Source organism: Gracilinanus agilis, chromosome 4, assembly GCF_016433145.1.
Source record: "Gracilinanus agilis isolate LMUSP501 chromosome 4, AgileGrace, whole genome shotgun sequence".
NCBI lineage: Eukaryota > Metazoa > Chordata > Mammalia > Didelphimorphia > Didelphidae > Gracilinanus > Gracilinanus agilis.
In genome coordinates, this window is record NC_058133.1 from 268288240 (window position 1) to 268308986 (window position 20747).

Here is a 20747-nt window from a genome sequence, read left to right on the forward strand (position 1 = left end):
TCCTTCCCTCTTTTCTCATCCCCTCAAATTGCAGAAGTCTATGCTACCTAGATTACCATCTATTGCTGCTAGTATTCTTAAGATTTAATGAACAAATCCATATTTAACTTATTCATACCTTTGTGATATTATTAATTTTAATCCTACTTCTCTCCTAAATTAGGGATTCTTAATCTTATTTGTGTCATGGACCCCTTTGATGGAACCTAAGGACCTTTTCTCAGAATCTTGCTTATAAATACATAACATAAAATACAAAAGATTGCAAAGGAAACCAATGAAATGCAGATATTAAAGTTTAAAAAAATGCATGGATCCTTTTAAGAAGCCTGGCCCTACATTTTTATCTTCTTAGATTGAATTCTAAGTTGGGAGCCTTGCAGTAATCTTTACATCATGGTAGAGATATTCTCTCTGATTTAGACTGTTGCACATTTTGTTGATTTTTGTGGTGGCAACAGTGGGCTGGCTGATAAGTAGCCACAGGAAAAGGTCTACAATCACTTCCTATATCTCTTTCCTGGCTTGTAACTAGGTGGCACAGTGGGTAGAATGTCAGGCCAGGAATCAGGAAGAGAGCTGAATTCAAATCCAGCCTCAAACATGTGTTTGCCTTAGTTTCTCTTTCTGTAAAATGAAGATAATAACAATACTTACCTCCCTCCCAGGGCTGTTGTGAAGATCAAATGAGTTATTTGTGAAGAGCTTACTTGGCACATGCCCTGGCACATAGTGAGCACTTAATAAATGCAGTGGGTTTTCTAAAAACAATTCTTAACATCAATTTCCTCCTTAAAAACTACATGAATTCCAATCATTTTCATTTAAAGTTGAAATTCTTTATCTTGGCATTCAAAGCCCTTGCCAGTTCCACATTGCTTACCCAACATTATCATTTACTGCCTGCTGTTAGAATCCTTCCCAGCAAGAGAGACCTCACACTGGCCTCTGCAAAGACTGTCCTCCTGCCCATGCCATCCACGTGTTATTCTTCAAGCCCAGAATTCCCTCTTTTTCCGGGGCTCCCTCTGGCTCAGGCTCTCTTAGAAGCCACACAGCTCGTATCATCTGAAATCTGGCCTGCCCAGATGACTGGCTCTCCTACCTCCTGACTCAGCTTTCTTCAGTCCTCTGCTCAGCTCTTGGGCATTCACTCCAGGTCTGTTCCTCCTCCCAGCAGCCTGCCTGATTTCTGGAACAGAGAGCTTGGCTTCTCCTCTCATGTCCCAGGGCAGCAGGCCTGCCTCAGCAGAGAATGCTGCCCTCTGCTGCGACTCCCCAGCACATGACACCATCTTCTACTTCACCCTTCACTTCCCCCATGGAGTCTTTCAGCTAAATGTCTGACTCACTGGGACAGCTCCTTTTCTTGAACTCCCATCACAGTATTGTCCTCTGCTACATTAAATTTAATTCCTTCTAGTATTGTTCTCTATTTCATTTATTATTCTTTCCCCATCTGGATTTCTTGTAAACTCCTTGAATGAGTTTATACTATACTATAGTATAAAAACCTTGAGGTTTTATAACATGTATCTTTTATATCTCCATATTGTGTAACAAAATTCTGGATACTGGTTGAGTTGAATAAAAGAGAAACGGTTACCCAAATAAACTGAGTAAGCCCTTGATTTTGAAATCCAGTTAGATTTATAATACCTTAGTGATACGGAGCATGAGGGGGTGGGATGGGGGCAGGATTCTCTCTATTAAACTCAGAAAGTAAATTTTAAGTTCTCCATTTGTTTTTATCATATAGTCTTAGTCCTTAAAGAGAATGAGAGAGGCACTTTTTCTTTTTTTTTTAAACCCTTAATTCCATCTTAGAATCAATACTATGTATTGGTTCCAAGACAGAAGAACAGTAAGGGCTGAGCAATGGGGGTTAAGTGACTTGCCCAGGGTCACACAGTTAGGAAGTGTCTGAGGCCAAATTTGATCCCAGGACCTCCTGTCTCTAGGTCTGGCTCTCAATCTATTAAGCCACCTGGCTCCCAAAGAGGCTTTCTGGAATTCTACTCAATCTAATAAACATTTATTAACTGCTTATTCTGTGGAAGGCACTCTTAGGTCAGACAATACAAAAACTAAACAAAAGTCAGTAGAAACCAATAAGTAAGAGTAGCAATGGAGTCATTTGGAAATGAAAATATAAAATTTAACCTTTCCTCATTATGATCTACAACAACCATTTTTTTTGTCTTAAGTGAAAATAAAAAACAAGCTGAAAAGAAAAGTTTTAAATGAAAATTGGTAGTAATATAAATGTAATGTAACTAAATGTAGTCATTTTGAATAATTGTCAAAGATCACATTTTAAGAGAACTAAATTGCAATTGCTTAGTGCACATAAATGCTAATGTTTTTATAAAGTCAATTTAAACAGCTCTAGGAAAAGAAAAATTCCTTTTCATTCAGTTCCATGTCTAAATGAACAGTCATCTTTTTAAATTGACTCAACCATACAAGTAAAAGTAATATCTAATTTTCTTCTCCCCTCCCTGTTCCAAAAAGGGAGTGGACATAATATCTTTTTTTTTTTTTTTTTTTTTTTGCTAAAATAGTTAGGATACCTTTTTTTTCTTTTTCATTAAGGAGAATAAGGAGTAAAGGACTAATGCTAGGCCATAGGTATTTGCCTACCTCCATTTCTGTGATCAGTTAAATCTGGCTATGTTCCAGAGTCTGGTGATTTGGGGAAGGTTTATATCAGTGCTCCTTGGAGGTCTAGCTTATTTCAGTTCCTACCTTAGGTAGGGGACTCCTGGAAATATCTTTGAAGTTAAATGACGAAGCTTAAATAATACATATTTACATATGATAAAGCATTTAGAATCAAACCAGACTCTTCCACTGTGCTCTACAGTGGCTCTGAACCCCTCCTGTGAATGGGGGCAGAATATTGAGAGGAGAACACGCTGTTCATTTATTCTTCATCAAAAAGTATCTGTCAAGAAAGCATTGTGTGCTCAGCAGTGTGGTAGGAGAGGAAGAAGTTTGTACATTTGTTTTAAGGTCATTGAAGAGTTTTTCAAACAGTGTTCATTAGGTGCTGATTCTCTTCTCTCCAGAATTTCATAGTAGACAGTGACTTCATTCTCCTCTATAAAAACTTCCTTTTAGTAAATAATAAATTTATAAGCGCAGATCTTGAAGTCAGGTTCAAGCCCTGCTTCTGAGACCATGAGTAAGTCCCTTAACCTCTGAGCACCCTGGCTCTCTAAGACCCTAAATTACAAACAAATTACAGCCACTTTGCTTTGGCAGAGGAGTTCCCATACAATGAAATCACAGGTTCAGGCCACCACACCACCAAAATAAATACATTATGATTTAAAATGGTTCAGCTGTGAGTTTTGAACTGTGACACCTAATCTTTTGATTTCTATGAAATAGAGACTAAAATGTTTTTAAAAACTTCAAATTAACATTCATACAGGACACACGTCAGAGCTCTAACAATGAACTAAGTGTCTCATGTCATGTTGGGTTTTTTATGCTTATCTTTTGTACATATGGTAGGGCAAGGGCTTTCCTATTTGCACGCTGGACCTAGGTGCATTTATTTAATAAGTAAACAAGTCAGACTCATAAAATGTTTTCTAAATGTTGCACAATTGTTTACAGTGACTCTGAAAAGACATAGCTTGTAGAGCCCTGCAGACAGGGTCAGAAAGTCATTGGGCAGTAAAATGTAGGCTGCTGGAAGATGGAGATTATTTTCATTTTGTATCTTTGTATGCCCAGCTCCTTAGGGCAATGCCTGGCAAAAATCTAAGGGCTCTTAAGAGGTAGATTTGGGAAGTTTGTGTATTTTAGGCATGGGGACTGAGTCAGGAGATGAAATACTAAATTTGGGGATCAAAAAATAGCATATATGCCACCTAAAATAAGGATTTAAACAGGATTTAGATGGGAAGAGGAACTGGAATGGTCAGTTCTACAATTGACCTTCACCATTCTCTTCCCCCAGTCTACTTTGTGCTTGGAAGAAGAAGGGGGAGGGGGAGGAAGGGGAGTGTGGCCAAAGAAATGAAGAGAAGAAACAAGAAGAGAAAGGCCAGAGGGACCCTCAGAAGTAGGCTATCTCTACATGTTTAGTATATAGTCACAAGCACATATGTTAATGAGTGGTTTCTGTCAATAATCCCTACTAAAAATCATTACTTGGGGATCAATTCTAGACCCAGATATACACTAGCACAGGAGAAGGTGATGGATGGTAGCATTGGGTCTCATTTGTATGACTGTCCTATATGTCTGAGACCTAAAAATACCAGTACCAACACTTACACACCATTCAGAAGGATGCTAGAGAACCAGATCAACTGAAGAACCCCTGTCCTATGATTCCTAATGACCACTTTCTGTGTATCTTCTCTGCCCTGCCTGTTAAGTTATCCTTTTATGGCATTATTCTAACCTTATTAGTAAGCAGAAAGGACAAGGGACCAAGGGAGATATTATAGCGTTGGCCATAAAATAACAAAAGGTTTGACAGGCATATCATATTTATATCACCACTCATTCTTTCTCTCTGTCTCTCCCCCTATCTTTCCCTCTTTCTTCTGTGACCCTCTGCCTCTCTCTGTTTCTCTCTCTCTCTCTCTCTGTGTCTCCATCTTTCTCTGTGTCTCTATCTCCGTGTCTCTGTCTTTCTTTCTCTCTCTCTGTCTCTCTCCAATATAAGTGAATTATAAAATTACCTAGTGGAACTAGTAAAGAGCTAGAATGCCTTTGAATCACATAAGCAATGTTCTTAAAAATGAAAACTATAGACACTAACAACATTTTAAATTTGAAAATATCCAAAAACCCAATGTACTATAATAAAATGTATTCTTTTGGATCAACAATAGAGTTGAATTCTTTTAAATTCAGAGATACTGTTTTTTATCCAAGTCACAGTAAATAGTTTTGAGGTCTATTCTTCAGTATTGTTTGGGTACAGAATAACCAAAGAACATTCCTGGTGACTGATGTATGCACTGTGATTTATTAAGATTGTGTCAACGTCTTTAGGCTTCTCTGATAGCTCTTACTGTTCTCGTTTATTAAATTTCACTCCATTAAGAAGAAACAAACATCAGATTGAAAAAAAAAAGACATTCCACTGAACATTTGTTTTTCTATGATTATTTTTTTTTTAGGAACGACGCAAGTTTGGTCCCTTAGGGTGGAATATTCCCTATGAGTTCAATTCAGCTGACTTTTCAGCCAGTGTTCAGTTTATACAGAACCATCTTGATGAATGCGATATCAAGAAAGTGAGTAGTTTCTTTTCTGTATGTGTTCCTTTTGTTCTTAGTAATCTCCAAATCAGCATGTACCAACTCTTTTCAGTTTATGAAACACCTTTAATCTTGCTAGAACTCACCAAGTTGGGAAATGGATTGTCCTGCAATAAATGTCTTGTTTAGCCATTTCTAACCCACTCACTCCTGATGAGAAAACTCACTCACTTTCTGTCTCTGTCTCTGTCTCTCTCTATCTCTGTCTCTGTCTCTGTCTTACACACACACACACACACACACACACACACACACACACACACACACCACACACAGTCTTCTCTTTTCCTTCCACTAGAGTGTTCAGGTCATGAGTCAGGAAAAGGAAATAAAGAAACTGTGAAATCATACTTTTTCTCACCAGATGTCCTACTTGATATAACTTATACTATATATATATATGTATATATATATATGTATATGTATGTGTGTATACATATATATGTATACATGTATGTATATATGTATACTAGTACTTCCTATTATAAATTTCCTTTAATATACAAATAGTAAACTATTTAACAATGTAAATAAATAAGCTCTGATGAAACCATAATGAAATTTTTCATATGAGTAAACTCAGTGTTTTCAAAAAGTACAAATCTCCTATTACTGGCCCCAACTTACATCCAGTTCAGTGTTCCAATATGTTTGTAATTATTTCTTTTAGTTGGTTATTTAGTTGATTATAATTCTATTTTTTTAAACATAGGGAGTATCATGGACTACAGTTCGCTATATGATTGGAGAAGTACAATATGGAGGCAGAGTCACAGATGATTTTGATAAACGTCTGCTTAATTGCTTTGCTAGAGTAAGTCAACTTAGGAAAAACCATAAGAATACATTTTATTATAGTCACTGTTTAGTTTTTTAATAATACAACTTCTGTTTGTAGCAAATGAATTAATCTTTATTTACATTAACTTTAGACCAGGATTACTGGATAAAGGTCAGCATTTTTATCTGGACTATAGTTGTATTCTGGAAGGGAACTACCCTCAATTCTCAGTTTTTTAATGAATTGAATTATCTATTTTATGGATTATTTGCAGTGACCCAGGGCTTTCTCCCTACACCATTCATCCAAGATTCCTGTTTGCTGACAGATTGTCAGGACAAGGCATAGAATTCGGTTGAGTTGGGGAGGTGGGAACCAAGCCTTAGAACATTTCAAAAGCAAATGTAAATGCTTCAAGAATTATTGTTTTGGGGGATTGATTTGTATTGAGATTCCTATGTTTTAAACTATATCAGTAATACTTAGTCTTAGGAAAAATGGATTCCTCTGAGAGTAGATGATTCTAAATACAGTTAAACCTTAATTAACCAGAATATTCCAGGGATATCATATTTCGTTTAATTGAAGCTTTTCCAGGAAAGTATATTTATTTCAACTTTTCCTTTATAAAAACTTTTCTAGGCAATTTAGAACTATTATAATAATGTAAACAAAAACAAAGTTAAAAGACAGCTGAACTCAGATTTATTACAATGGCCTGTCTTGGCCTTGTTTCCCTCCTTTTCATAAATTGGTAGAGGTCTACAAGAGTAAAATGTTGCATGTGCTGTCAGACTAGGTCATTTGATGGATAAGTTTTGCTTAACTGTTCAGGTTGGAGGGAGAATTCAGTGGCAGAGGAGTGGGGGATATCAGGAAATAATTTTTTTTGTAAAAAACAAAGGACTAAAGGAATTTTTTTTAAGAAAGTAAGCTTAGTTTGAAATTCACTTATTTACTTCTGCAATAGTATATAATAAATAGCTGAAAGAGCACATCTGGGTTTCCAGATGTCTAATTTCCAAGCCAACCTCTGCAATTAACTAGCAGTTTAGTTTTAGACAAGTTACTTTACTTCTCAAGGCCTAAAGTATCTGACCTATAAATCAAGGAAGTTTGATTATCTACGTTCTCTTTAAGGGAAGTATGATCATCCTTAAGTATTTGTATGTCGTATTTTTCATTTCTACTAATTCTATCCAAGTCTGGGCTTTTATCGTCTCATAACTAGATTTGTGTAATGGTTTCCCTCTTTGTAGAATAGCTTTCTGGTCTTCAATCTTTTCCTGGCCCCACTGCCTCCAAATCTATCCTATATACTAATGCCAGATTAGCCTTCCTGATTCATAGTGTTGAGCATCATAAATTCCTTCGGTGGCTCTATATTACCTACAGAATTAAATCCAGTTTCCTAAACTTAATATTCAATCAGCAAGCATTTATTAAGCACCAATGAGATTTATGAAGCTGGACATGCAAAAATGAAAATGAAATAGCCCTTATCCTCAAGGATCTTATATTCTATCAGGGGAACAACATGTTCACATAAATACACACAAAATAAATGCAAGGTAATTTAGAAGGGGAAGGACCAGCAGGCAAGGACACTTGAAAGAGGTGACATTTGAACTGAGCTCAGTCTGACTTCTACATATCCCTTCAGCTTTTACTTTCCATTACTACTCTACATGAAACCCTCTGTAGTAAAACTGATCTACTCTTCGTCCTCCACTCATGCTATGCCTAGACCACACACTAATCCCTCACCTTTGCTCATACTACTACACTTCTTAGAATCACTTCATTTATCCTACATCTCTAACTTTGAGGCTCAGACCAAACCCTAACTCTCTCACAAAAACCTTTTAACCACCCCAAGCTCAGTGACCACCCCTCCATCTGAGATCTTATTGAAGTTATGGCCTGTATCTCTCATTTGACATCTAGAATATTGCTATATTTTATTGTTATAATCTTATGTATATATCCTCTCTGCCCAGGGAAGTTTCACGCCTTTCAAGGTTAGAGACCATTTCTTGTATACCTCTTTGTACTTAGCATGGTGTTATAAATAGCTGATAATCTGTGCATTTTTCTTAGTGATGATAATTTAATCTTCTTTTTAATTGAGTATCTTATGTTTCAGAGTAATCAATATAAAACTAATGTATTATTATATAATACTGTAGGACTGTGGTTTGAGATAAATCTGTACTGCTCCCAAGACTTACCCTTGAAGCAGAATGGTATAAAGAGGGAATTGTACCAGTATTATTTATATTAGCAAAGAGCTAGAAACAAAATACAGGTATCCCCTCTATAGCAAGACTTTCCCTGTCACAATTTCAATATATCATGAGTCAGCATAAAAAATTAAATGGGAATTTTGAGGAGTTTTACTGAAGCCGCAGATGACATACCAGGTCAGCAGATGACACAGAAAAGGATTAGAAACTCAGAAATGCATATATGTATAGTATTGTATAATATCAACATATTTTATCACTTAATACAATAAAGTACTGTAAACACCCATAAGAGAAAAAGAAAAAATTCAGACTTCTTCTCTGGTATGAAGAGAGGTCTAAAAAATTTTACATGCATTTTCCAGCTTGTGGGAGCACAATACCCCTAACCCTTGTGATGTGGAAGTAATACTTGTATATGTCCCATGAATGGAGAATGACTGAGAAAACTGTGGTATAATAACATAATTGAATATTATTGTACTGCAAAGAGAATACAGATATTAAGAATTCAGAGAAACATTTGAAGAATTGTAGGAATCATTTAAAATGAATCAAAATTAATTAATTAGTCAAAATTGAATGTATCAAAAAGCATTTATTTAGTGCCTACTTTGTGGTAGTTAAGGAGACCCTAAAGTAATACAGTAAAAAAAAAACAGAACCAAAGGAATATATACCTACCTACATATATATATGCATACATACACATTTATATACTCTTCAGAATACCTACTATGTGAAAGGCCCTAAACTGGGTAATGGATGACATTTAAAAAAAAATACAAATTCAAAATTTTTTAAATTACCCAATGAGTTGCTGAGTTGTAGGGTCAAAGTTCAGCAAAGGCTTATGGTCTTTCAGAATAGACACTAACTCTAAGAAGAAGGGGAGAGGGAAAAAAAAGCAATGTTCAGAGGGTCACTAGGAAAGTATCACCAACAAAATCAGACTCTGGATGTATCTCTGTGAAGTTTCTGCTCCACCCATTGGAAGCATAACTTGACCTCTCCACATGCATGCCCAAGAGAATAGATGAGGGACTGGAAGTTGCCTTCAGCCACAGCTGTCACACTCTTCCATCCTTTCAGCATATGCTGTGACTAAGACATCAAGCGGCCCATTTCAGATTTCCTCCAAGCTATTCTCAGTATACTAACACATATATAAGGAAAGCTATGCAAAAAACCAAACTCCCCAGAGCAGCCCTCTGCCACAAAGAGGTCTTGCCTGCTCTCTTGCTCTTCCTTGTTCCAAAGCATTCAGCTCTGCATTTATGATCTAACATGAACCCAGTAGTTTAGACTTTGTAGTCTCCCATTCCGCTCATAGTCAACTGGCAAACTTGGAATGAGGCTACTGCCCTTCTCAGATTTATTGACAATAGCTGCTGCCTTCTTGTCTCATAAATACTAGCCTTGTCTTCTAGATTTTCTCCAGCTTAGTACTTAGAGTGAATCATCCATTCTACTGATTCCTTTGCTTCCTCTTTTTTCTTCACTATTCCCCATACCACCAGGAAAATCTTTCTGTAATAGTCTAAAACTCTTATCAGAAATTTGACTTGTTGCCAGGAGACCAGATAGCAGCCTTCAAGTAGTCTTTAGGAAATTTTATTTTACTATCTGTTGACAAGACATATATATTGAAATATATGAAAAAGAACATTAGAAAAGAAATTAAGGAGGATAAATATGGAACCTGAAACCAACCAACAAAAATCAGGACATTTTAAATAGTTAAACATGTGTCAGTAACTGTCACTTTATTCAATAATGTTAACCCCACCCTAAAGATACATATATTGATTTAATATAAGAGACTCAAGGTCCTTCTTTCTCAGTCCTTTTTGACTCCCTTTGCTTTGCTTATAATAAGAATTTGTTGTCCTTAGATATATGGTTGTGGTTAATATGTAGACTATTTGGCTCAGCTTTCTTTTCTCTGATCATTTTATTTATATATATATATATATTCTCATATTTCTATTAATTCTTCATATTAATAATTTCTTATGGCATAATAATATTCCATTACAGTTATATAATTTGTTCAGTCATTCCACAATTGATGGATGCCTGGTTTTGTTTCCTTTTTTATTTCTTAACTATTAAAATAGTACTGCTAGGAATTTTTTGTTTCAGATCTCTTATTTCCTGTCAGTAACCTCCTTAGAGTAGAGGCCTGGTAGAAGAACCACTAGGGTCAAAGGTCATGTACATCTTTGTACTCTTATTATACAGCTCCATAAATGGTCAGTTATTTGAAGGACTACCCTATGGAAGACTGGCAGAGCTAGAAGCAATAAGCAGAAGTTGCAGCAACACAGGTCTGGTTTGAGGGGAGCAAAAACTTCTTGACAGAAGTGGGAGGCATTAGTACATAGTTTTCACACATAAGAGAACTTCAAAGATTTGATGACTACTTGCCAGTAGTGTTTTAGAAAGGGTTTATGGTTATGTACAGGTTGACCTGGATGGTCTCTGAAATACCTTCTATAGGAAGGAACCCTTTGATTCTATGACACTGATTTTGTGATTTCATATAGATCTACTTGCAATTTTTAGGAAAAGTCCATTCATACAAGCCTTGTGTTTATAGGCAACAAATTGATCAGTTAATAAATTAAACATCTACTCCCTGCCAGGGACTGTGCTAAACACTAAGCATACAAAAGAGGCAAAAGACAGCTCCTGCCCTCAAGATGCTCATTCTCTAATGAGAGAGATGAACAGCAAACAAATATATTAAAAGAAAATTATATACAGAACAAATAGGAAGTAATAAAAGAGTGAAGGCTCTAGAATTAAGAGAGGTTGGGAAAGATTGGATTTTCCTTCAGTTAAAGAATACCAGAGAAGTGAAGAAGAGTATTCCAGGAATAGGAGACAGCCAGAGAGAACACCCAGAGTAAGGGATAGAGTGTGTTGTTTGTAGATCAGCCAGGACACCAATGTCATTGAATCAAGTATATAACAAGGAGTAAAGTGTTAATAAGACTGGAAAGGAAGGAGAGGAATAGGTTTAGAAGGACTTTTAATGCCAAAATGGAGCATTTTGCATTTGACCTTTGAGGAAACAGGGAGTCATTAGAGTTTGTTGAGTGGGGGCAGGGGGTAATGTGGTTAGACTTGTGTTTTAGGAAAACCATTTTAGTGGCTGGATGGAGGATCGATTGAAGCAGAGAGATACTTGAGGCAGGCTGATACACTGGCAAGAGCCTGCCCTAGAGGAGTGGCAGTGTTAGTGAACAGAAAGGAGTGTATTGGAGAGATGTTGCAAAGGCGAAAACAACAGGCATTTGCCACAGCATGGATGATGACTCTTAGGTTGGGAGTCTGAGGAACTGGGAGGATGGTGTTTCCCTCTATAGTAATAGAGAAGGTAGGAGGGAGAGGGAGGGGGCATAGGAATATGAAAATATAAATCTATATATATTGGGGCAGTTAGTACAGCAGAAAGAGCATTGGCCTTGGGTTCCCAGGACCTTAGTTTGATTCCCATTTCTGACGTTTACTGTGTGACCTTTAGAGTCACTGACTTCTCTGAGCTTCAGATTACCTGTAAAATGGAAGAGTTGGACCAAATGAGCTCCAGAGCCCCTCCGAGCTCTAAGTCTATGTTCCCATGAGAAATTGTAGTTTGGCTATATTTCCTGTTTGTGGAGAGGGATTTGAAAATTATTTTTAAAGGAATATGAAGTCTTCTTTCTATCTCATCATTAGAAAATGGCATTTTCAAAGGAGGAATGTCTTCCAGATGCCTACTAGTGGATTGTGTGGTAACATAATCTTCTCACCATACCGTCCTACTCTGGTAGTTGGATAGAACAATGAATATCCTCAGATGGTTTTCCTGTTTTTGTGCAACTACTTCGTTGAGTTCTGACAACATTTTCTATTCCACCTTTTAAAGCGAGGTCAGAGCTGATCAATCTAAATAAGGAGAGAATTTGAGAAGGTTTCAAATGCTCCCCACCCCTTCTATATCCCTCTCATACTTAGCAAATGCTTTTTCCTTAAAGTGTGATTTGGGAAAAACAACAACAGAGAAGAGAAAAGATCACAGGGTTTAGAGTCAAAAGTCTTGAACCTGAGTTATGGTTCTGCCATTTATTCATAATGTGACTTTGGGCAAATCATTTCCCCATCTGGGTTTCAGCTTCTGCACCTGTAAAATGATGATAAAACTACTTGTACTACCTCCCTTAAAGCATCATTATATGGACAGTACCTTAAATGCTATTATTACTTTGAAATAGAGGCTAAAGCCCAGTTTTGGTTTTTTTTTTTGACCTACATTTATGGACTTTTAATTTAGTGCTTATTTGGTATTACTTATTCTCTCAGTGGTGAAAATAATATTTATCAAAACCAATGTAAAAAGGATATGGCTGCTCTCTATCTTTATACTTGTTCATGGTACTATCTACTTACATGCTTATTATTTATATATTTAAAATTTTATTTTACATAGGTTTGGTTCAGTGAAAAGATGTTCGAACCAACATTTTGTTTTTATACGGGTTATAAAATCCCAGTATGCAAAACCTTAGAACAATACTTTGAATATATACAGTCACTGCCTTCAATGGATAATCCTGAAGTTTTTGGCCTCCATCCTAATGCTGATATCACGTAAGTTCTTAGCCTTTCTGAATTTATAAGATACTATGCTTTTCATTTTATCTCCTTACTAGGGCTATAACTTATAATTCTGAAGTCTGAGGTGAGACAAAAGAGTATGATGATATGGTAGGAAAGGCAATGGACTTCAAGTCAGGGGATTTAGTTTTTGACTCACTACCTCGATAACTTACGGCAAATTACTTAACCTCTTTGGCTGTCAGTTTCCATATCTGCAAAATGAAGGGATTAGATGTTATCTAGCTCTAAATTTATGATCCCAGGATACTACCTTCTAGGATATATCTACATTACTCATCGCATCAAGAATGATTTCCCTCTAAGCAACTTTGGATTAGATGCAGTCACACATTGGAAAAGGAGCTGCCTGTCACCCAAGGAGATGTGAATATGATAAAAGCTCAGAAAGAGAAATTAGAATAGGATAAGAAGGCTTCATGAAAGAAGTGGACTTTACCTGGACCTTGGAGGATATAGACAAGGTTGTGCTAGAGCCAGCTCTAACTAAGTCATGGGAGATCATTGTTAAATTTTATTTCTGAGTATTTATACCTCAGAAACTAAATTGCTGCAAATCAGGTCTTCACTTATTGTTTTGTTGGTTTCTAGACTGAAGAAAGTGTTAGTAATGCAGATTTAACTTAAAAGTGTATATATACCTTTTTTCTGGAACATTTACTAGTACACCACTGTATTTCTCTAGAAACTTAGCTTTAAGCTCAACAGAAGAACAGTAAGAGGCTCAGGCCATGAGGTAATTACCAGATTGTAGGTCTGACTATAGAATAATAATGACAGCAAATGAAATTTATGCAGCATTTTAAAGTACAAAGTACTTTACTCTCATCTCATTTGAACTTCATGGCTGTAGGACATACTGTATGCATGGAAGAAAAAGGAAAAGCACCTCAGGTTTGGAGAATAGTAGAAGCAAAATATGGAGACATGAGTTAGTGTGAATCATAGACAACATTAGGGAAGTTGGTTGGAAAAGAAGGGAGTATTTTAAAGGCAACTATGATTGTATTATAGGATGGAGTTAGATTATATGAGTCTGAAAAGTCCATCAAAGAAATAGGCAATTGGAGCAATAGGCTTCAGTAGAAGACCATTATACGTTTTTGAGGAGAGTAACCATCATTATTAAAATAGTGTTTTAGTAAAATTTATCTGGTGGGTGATGTAATGGGTTGGAAGAAAGAAAAAAACTGAAAGCATGGAGACCAGCCAGGAACCAGAGACAATAATTCAAGTGTGAGATGATTAGGAACTATACTAAGTATGGGCAAGGGAATGGCACAGAAAGGGAAGAATGAATGTTCATCAGGACTTGGTTATAGGATAGTAAATCAGTCAGATAATCAGTCAATAAATATTTATGGAAAAGTATTTGTTCACTCCCTAAATAGCCCAAGAAAGAGAAGACAGGTTCTCCCTTCCACATATACCTACCTTTGCCACTAAAAATCGTAACATGTGTCTGGGAATAAATAAATTAAACCAAAGAAACAGGGTCTTTTTTTGTTGTTTGTTGTTGTCGTTGTATTGAGGAAGTAGAGAATTAATGATTTCCATATGGAGTGTTGTTTGAGGTTCTACTGGGAAACCTAAATGAATATATTCTAGGCAGTTGGAAATAAAGAATTTGAGAAGTGATAGATCTTGGCTACATAGGTGAGATTCAAACATCATCAAGAAAATATTTTAAAGCCATAGAGTAGATCAATTCTTGAAATAGTGTGCAGGAAAAAGAAAGGGAGAAAAGCATATGGCTAACAAGAGAGTCTTGGGGGGAATACCCATAGTTAAAGGTCAGGAGATGAAGAGAGGCCAGCAAAGAGGTCATAGAAGTGATTGGTGAGTAGAAATAGCCTTAGGTTTTTGATAAATGAATTTGGGCAGGCAAGTCCCAAATAGCCCTCAGTGCCCAAACAATTCTAAGAGTATCTAGTGCTTTTTAAGACCAGAGTGGAGAATTTTATGTTCTCTTCATTCCTCTCTCTGGTCTTCCTGGGAACTAGAGAGAAGGAAAGAAGAAAAGAAAGTGAGAAGGCTTACTCTAACCTTTGTTTGGGAATATATGATTCTTGGTGTAATAGAAGATTCAAATTAAATGAATACTTTAAAATAAGTAAAATCTTTTCCAAGTGCTTGTGTACCTTGGTGACAGGAACCATAAAAATGTATAGTTTATTCATGTTTTATTACCTAGATTTATAAGGTACTAAGTACTATGCAAATTCAACTGTTTTGATGCCAAAGACAGTTACTTATTTGCACTGTTTTTCCCATTAGTGCTTATGCATGTCTTTTTACATTCTGTAAATTCATCGAATGCCTCATTACAACTTTTATATTTATTTCTTCACAGGAAACATTTAAATGTGTACTTTCAGTATCAACTGACATTCTATTCAGGATTAGATTTTTATTCATGCTCATTGATATTTCATGTACAAAGATGTATCAAAACAAAGCTCTGTTTGGTTTCCTCACTGTGATACTCTAATAACTTATTAGAGATTTAATTATCCATTTCATAGGTAGTTCTACTGTTTCAGCTGGCTTGCATTTTTGTCTCTTACTATATCTTTAGTGCTAAATTGGGGCTGTGCAAACTGTAGTATCTTGGCTAGCAGCTCTCCCAGTGCCTATTTCTACAGGGTCAAGCTCATTCACATTCTGCACCACCAAAAAGAAATTTTTCCTCTGTAAGTAACTGGAGTTGTTAATTTATATAGACTTAATTCAACAAACTACCCATCTAGCTACAAAAAAGAGCCTCCACTGTATCATGCAAATCCTCTATGAATGGTGTGCAGGAAGATATGGCCAAGAATCGCTTTGGAAAAGAAGTCATGCAGGAACTAAAATCTCCATTGGTGGAAGGAGTATTCAGATCAATAAAATAATCAATCTATCCAACGCTGGCATTCTACAACAGACGTGTCAATTCAACAATCATTTGCTGTAATAAATACTGTGAGATACTCTAAAGCTCTGTGTGTACTGAGGATGTGCAATTAGCTTGGAGATATCTAGATGAGATGTTTGTACATCTCTGGCATAGCTAACAAATAGCCTTCTGAAAAAAAAAGTGTTCTCTTCACATTCATAGTTCCTTCACACTAGCCACATCCAAACATACACCAGTCAGTGGTCTTTATTATTTTTTTTCTGGAGCATATGAAGGGCAGTAAGACTTCTGCTTATTTAAGAGATATTGGAAGGACAAAGCCATTGAAAAGGCTCACTAAAGTATCATCATATATTTTTAACTTTCCAAAGACAACACACACCTTCTTGGAACCAAACCTGATGAAGTGGATGGATTCCAGGGAAGGACTACATGAAGAAAATAAAAAGAGAATTCTCAAACTATTTTGGGTAAAGAGCTCATAAAATTCCTCAGCTACAAACAAGCTTTTGTTAGCAAAATCATCAAAACAAAACCAGCAAAACCAGGGTATCTTGTCTGCTTGTTTCTATAGGCTTCACTGACTCCCTTCAAAAGAGAAGGCTACCAGACTATAAAGCTGCATCACTCAGGCTCTACTCAGTGTGTCGGTCTGTGGTCTGCAGAGTGTCATGGTTTCAGTGCCCTTTAAATCCAGATCTGCCACTTCCATTTCTGGAGTGGGTATGGCTGTCTTTTTGGTTTTTATAAAATGAGGAATATTTCCTCAGTGTTTTGGAAACTTAAGTCTTGCAATTTCATCACAATTGCATTTGAAGAACACTTACATAGTACAGTCAAAGAGGGCACATGATCCTATTGTCTGAGGACTTAATGTTCTGAACAAGGAAACAAGATGGACCAGCAAAACAAACAACTAATTATTGAGTGGCTACTATATACTCAACACAACTAGACACAGTAGAAGTACCAAAAAAGTACTAAGCTTTACTGAGAAGACAAAATTAATATGTGAAATAAAGAACGAGTTAAATAAACTAGAAATTCAGAGAAGGGAGAGACAGTAGAGACTGAAGTAATTAGAGAAGACATTATGGGAGGTAGGTCTTAGTTAGGCTGCACCATGAAGACTGGAGGATTTAAATCACTAGAAGTTGCTGGGGAACAACATAACCAAAGGCCCAGAAGTGAAAATAAATACAATCTACAAGGATGATAGTAAATGTCATCCTAGGTTGATATGGTGTCCCTAAGTAAGATTAGTTAGATAAATAATGTATAACTACACATCTACAAGCAAGTCAATCCAGGAAGAGGAGGTTATATGGCAGTTAATATTGCCTGTAGACTTAATTTCTTATGTTATTTGCATTAAGTAAGTGAGTTGTGTTTATATAAAGGCAGCAGAATTTTCATCATCCTTCAGTAATTTAAATTGAGCACCCTCACGAGGAAGATATCATTACATTTACTTTGCCCAGTGAGTAAATAAGGAGACAGCATTATGTAGTGGGAAGAGAAAAAGGACCAGGAATTAGAAAACCTGGGTTTGGGTATCATTTGTGCCTCTAACTATTGCACACTTGGTAGTGATTTCATGAATATTGCTTATATTCTTTGGACTTTGGTTTCTTCATCTGCCAAATAAAAAGGTCAGATTAGATGATCTCTAAGGTTCCTTTCAGCTCTAAAATCTATATATCTGATAGATCATCTGCTAGTCTTGGGAGAGTGGGTAGAGGAGTCAGCAATACACAGATTCAAGTTATGTCTTGACACATATTGGCTACATGGCTTCAGGCAAATCAGTTAAACTCACAATACCCCTAAGTTGTAAAACAGTTGTTGATCTGCATTGGTAGAGGGAATTGCTCCATTGGGACCTTTTTACACAAATGACAGTATAGGTCAACAGAACAATATAACTGGAGTAATAAGAATACCTCAGTGGAAATATTTGGCAATTCAAAAGAAAGAGAGTTAAAGAACCAAAGAAGAAAGACCATTGGAAATAAGTCAAAAGAGAATGCTGCTGTGTCTAATGAACTTGTGAATCATCCATTTGAGGGAAAAAGAGGAATGGACTGACAAATACAAAAAAGTGGATTCTAGAATGAGACTGGTTAGTAAGATTATAAAATGACATAAAAAAACTTGACAAGATAGATTTGCATAGTTTGCTTGGGCTACGAGGGGAATTTGTAGATTTTCTTTCCCTGACAAAATTCTAAAACGGCTAGATTCTTACTTAACTGAGCTTTAGTTGTAGTTCTTATGGAAAGCAAAGTTATGGAGTAAATAATAATAAGGGGCATTTTATAGCATTTTAAGATTTGTAAAACACTTTGCATACATTATCTCATCTGGACCTCACAAGAACCCTGTAGCAGTTTTATTCTCTTTTACATGGAAGGAAACTGAGGTTCAGAGATGTCATATGACATGCTTGCTATCAGAGAATTAATTGGCAAACTTTTATTAAGCTACTACTATGTAACAAAGCACTGGAGGTGGAAAAACAAAAATAAAATGGTCCCTGTTCTCAAGGACTTTTCTAATGGGAGAGACAATATATACATATGTCAGCATATTAAAAAAATACAAGGTCATCTTGTGGGGAGAGGTGGTGATGAGCAATGTGGTGCTCAGGAAAGGCTTCATGTAGGAGTGCTTGCTCTCTATCCATTATAATACACTGTCTCTCCAAATGACCTTTAGAGCTACCTTAATGTCTGTGATTCTACAAAAAAACCTCATATGCTTTTTTCCTTCTTTGATTTTTGTGATTCTACCAGGTATACATATTGCCTTTAATAATAATAATAATCTCTGTGGGTGTTTCCCATCTCCACTCTTGTCAGGTATCAAAGTAACACTGCTTCTGGTGTTCTGGATACTATTACCAACATTCAACCAAAAGAAAGTGGAGGAGGAGCAGGAGAAACTCGAGAAGCTATTGTTTACAGATTAGCTGAAGATATGCTCAGCAAACTACCACCTGATTATATACCCCATGAAGTAAGCTATGGTTTTCTTTAATCATATATTTCTCTGGTGCATATGTGTTTTCTCCCATCATTCTGCTAAGTTACTCACTTGCATGGCCAATATGCATCAAATATTTGTATATGTTTTATGTTTCCAGAACTAGCATATCTCAGTTTAATTCAGTGCAATTCAACATTTGTTAAGCACCAACTGTGTACAAGGCACTAAAAATGAAATCATGTGGTCTTTTCCCTAATAGATGAGGCAGGGATATGATGGGAACAAAAATAAATACGATAAAAATCAGAATGTGTTAAGAGCAAAGGAGAGCCAAGTAAAGTGTTACAATAAATGTAAGTGAGAAGGCAGACATGCTAATACATTGTTGGTAGAGCTATGAATTATCTAACCATATAGAATCATCTAATTGGGGATCAACTGGGAATTATACAAGGAAAATTAACTATCCATATCCTCTGATTCAATGATCTTACTAATTGGACATTAATCCCAAGGAAGCCAAAGACAGAAATAAAAGTCCAATACAGTAGGGCCCCAGTATCCACAGGAGATCTTTTCCAAGACTTGGATGGCTGAAATTGTGGATGAGCAAGTCCATATATTGCTAATTCCATATATAACATGATTTTCTTGTATATACATACATATAATAAAGCTTAATTGATAAACATATAGTTGATTGTCCTTCATTTTCAAAGAAGACCAATGGCATCACAGGATGATGTCTTGACATATGTGTAAATTGGATTTAAATGAGGCAGAGTTCTAGAGTCATTGAAGATTAGTGGTAAGACAAAAGTCAGGACAGCTTTCGATAACCTGGGATACATTGCATGACCTTGGCTTCTTCAATATCTAATCAATCTCTAAGCATTCTATAATGCCTGCTTCTACTGCCTTTATAACCATTGGAACAAATACAGGAGGAGTCTTCACATACCTTGTATAAACAACCCCCCCTAAATCATTGATGGGTTTGAGACCTATCAGTTACCCTTAACCTGGTTTAGGCCACTTGCCAAAATGGTTTGCTGGGATGTGGCCACTGGGCATGCTACAGCTTCTTGGAGCTACAAGTGAGAACTGGGTGGTGGGTGGACACAAAAAATAGATGAGCAGCCCTGAAAAGGACTCAGCAAGTCCTCACCCTAGAGGGCCTAGTCTTGGACTTGGGTGATTCTGGAAGAGAGAGTGAGGCTGCCAACTTTATTCACTTAAATCTAATTCATGCACAAGCCATCACCTTGTATGTCACTGATCCTCTTTGAAAATGAAGGAGAAACAACAATTTCTCCCTCCTCTCCCCACCCCTCTCTCTCAGGTACTGGGCTAATGGATTTCGCCATATTGCAAGCTGTACTTGTTTGATGGAGAGTCTGATACTTAAAAACTGTTTTTTAAATTTTATTTTCTGGAACTTTCCCAATTATCCCATTTTTTTCTAATCCAATGGTTTTTAACCACAGGTAACTGAATTAGCAGATTTGGAGATACACACACACACACACACACACACAAACATATTTATATATATATATATATATATACATATATATATACACACACACACACACACACCCCAAAATATTCATAGCAGAAATAGTTTGATAGTGAAGAAATGGAAATAAAGAGTACTCATGGATTGGAGAATGGATTTTTTAAAACTATAGTATTAAATATATTGGAATATTAGTAAGAAATTATGACTGTGAGGAACTAAGAGAAATAGGAAGATCTCTATGAATTGATGTAGAACAAAAGAAGCAGAAAAAATAAAACAAGATATATAATTACCATCAAAGATATATGAAGTCTAATTGTGAATAATTGGGAAGGAGGGAATTAAGGGACCTAAA

General features: G+C 36.2%; 1 protein-coding gene across 2 annotated transcripts in view; it reads left to right on the forward strand.

The window, feature by feature from the left end:
• DNAH8 (dynein axonemal heavy chain 8) overlaps positions 1-20747 on the forward strand; it is a 399591-nt gene that overhangs the window by 358621 nt on the left and 20223 nt on the right. For both annotated transcript variants that reach the window (XM_044672126.1, XM_044672127.1), the window contains exons 83-86: positions 5151-5267; positions 6004-6105; positions 12796-12956; positions 18744-18900. In XM_044672126.1, coding sequence (XP_044528061.1) covers positions 5151-5267; positions 6004-6105; positions 12796-12956; positions 18744-18900 — 537 coding nt within the window. The remainder of the gene's footprint in view (positions 1-5150; positions 5268-6003; positions 6106-12795; positions 12957-18743; positions 18901-20747) is intronic.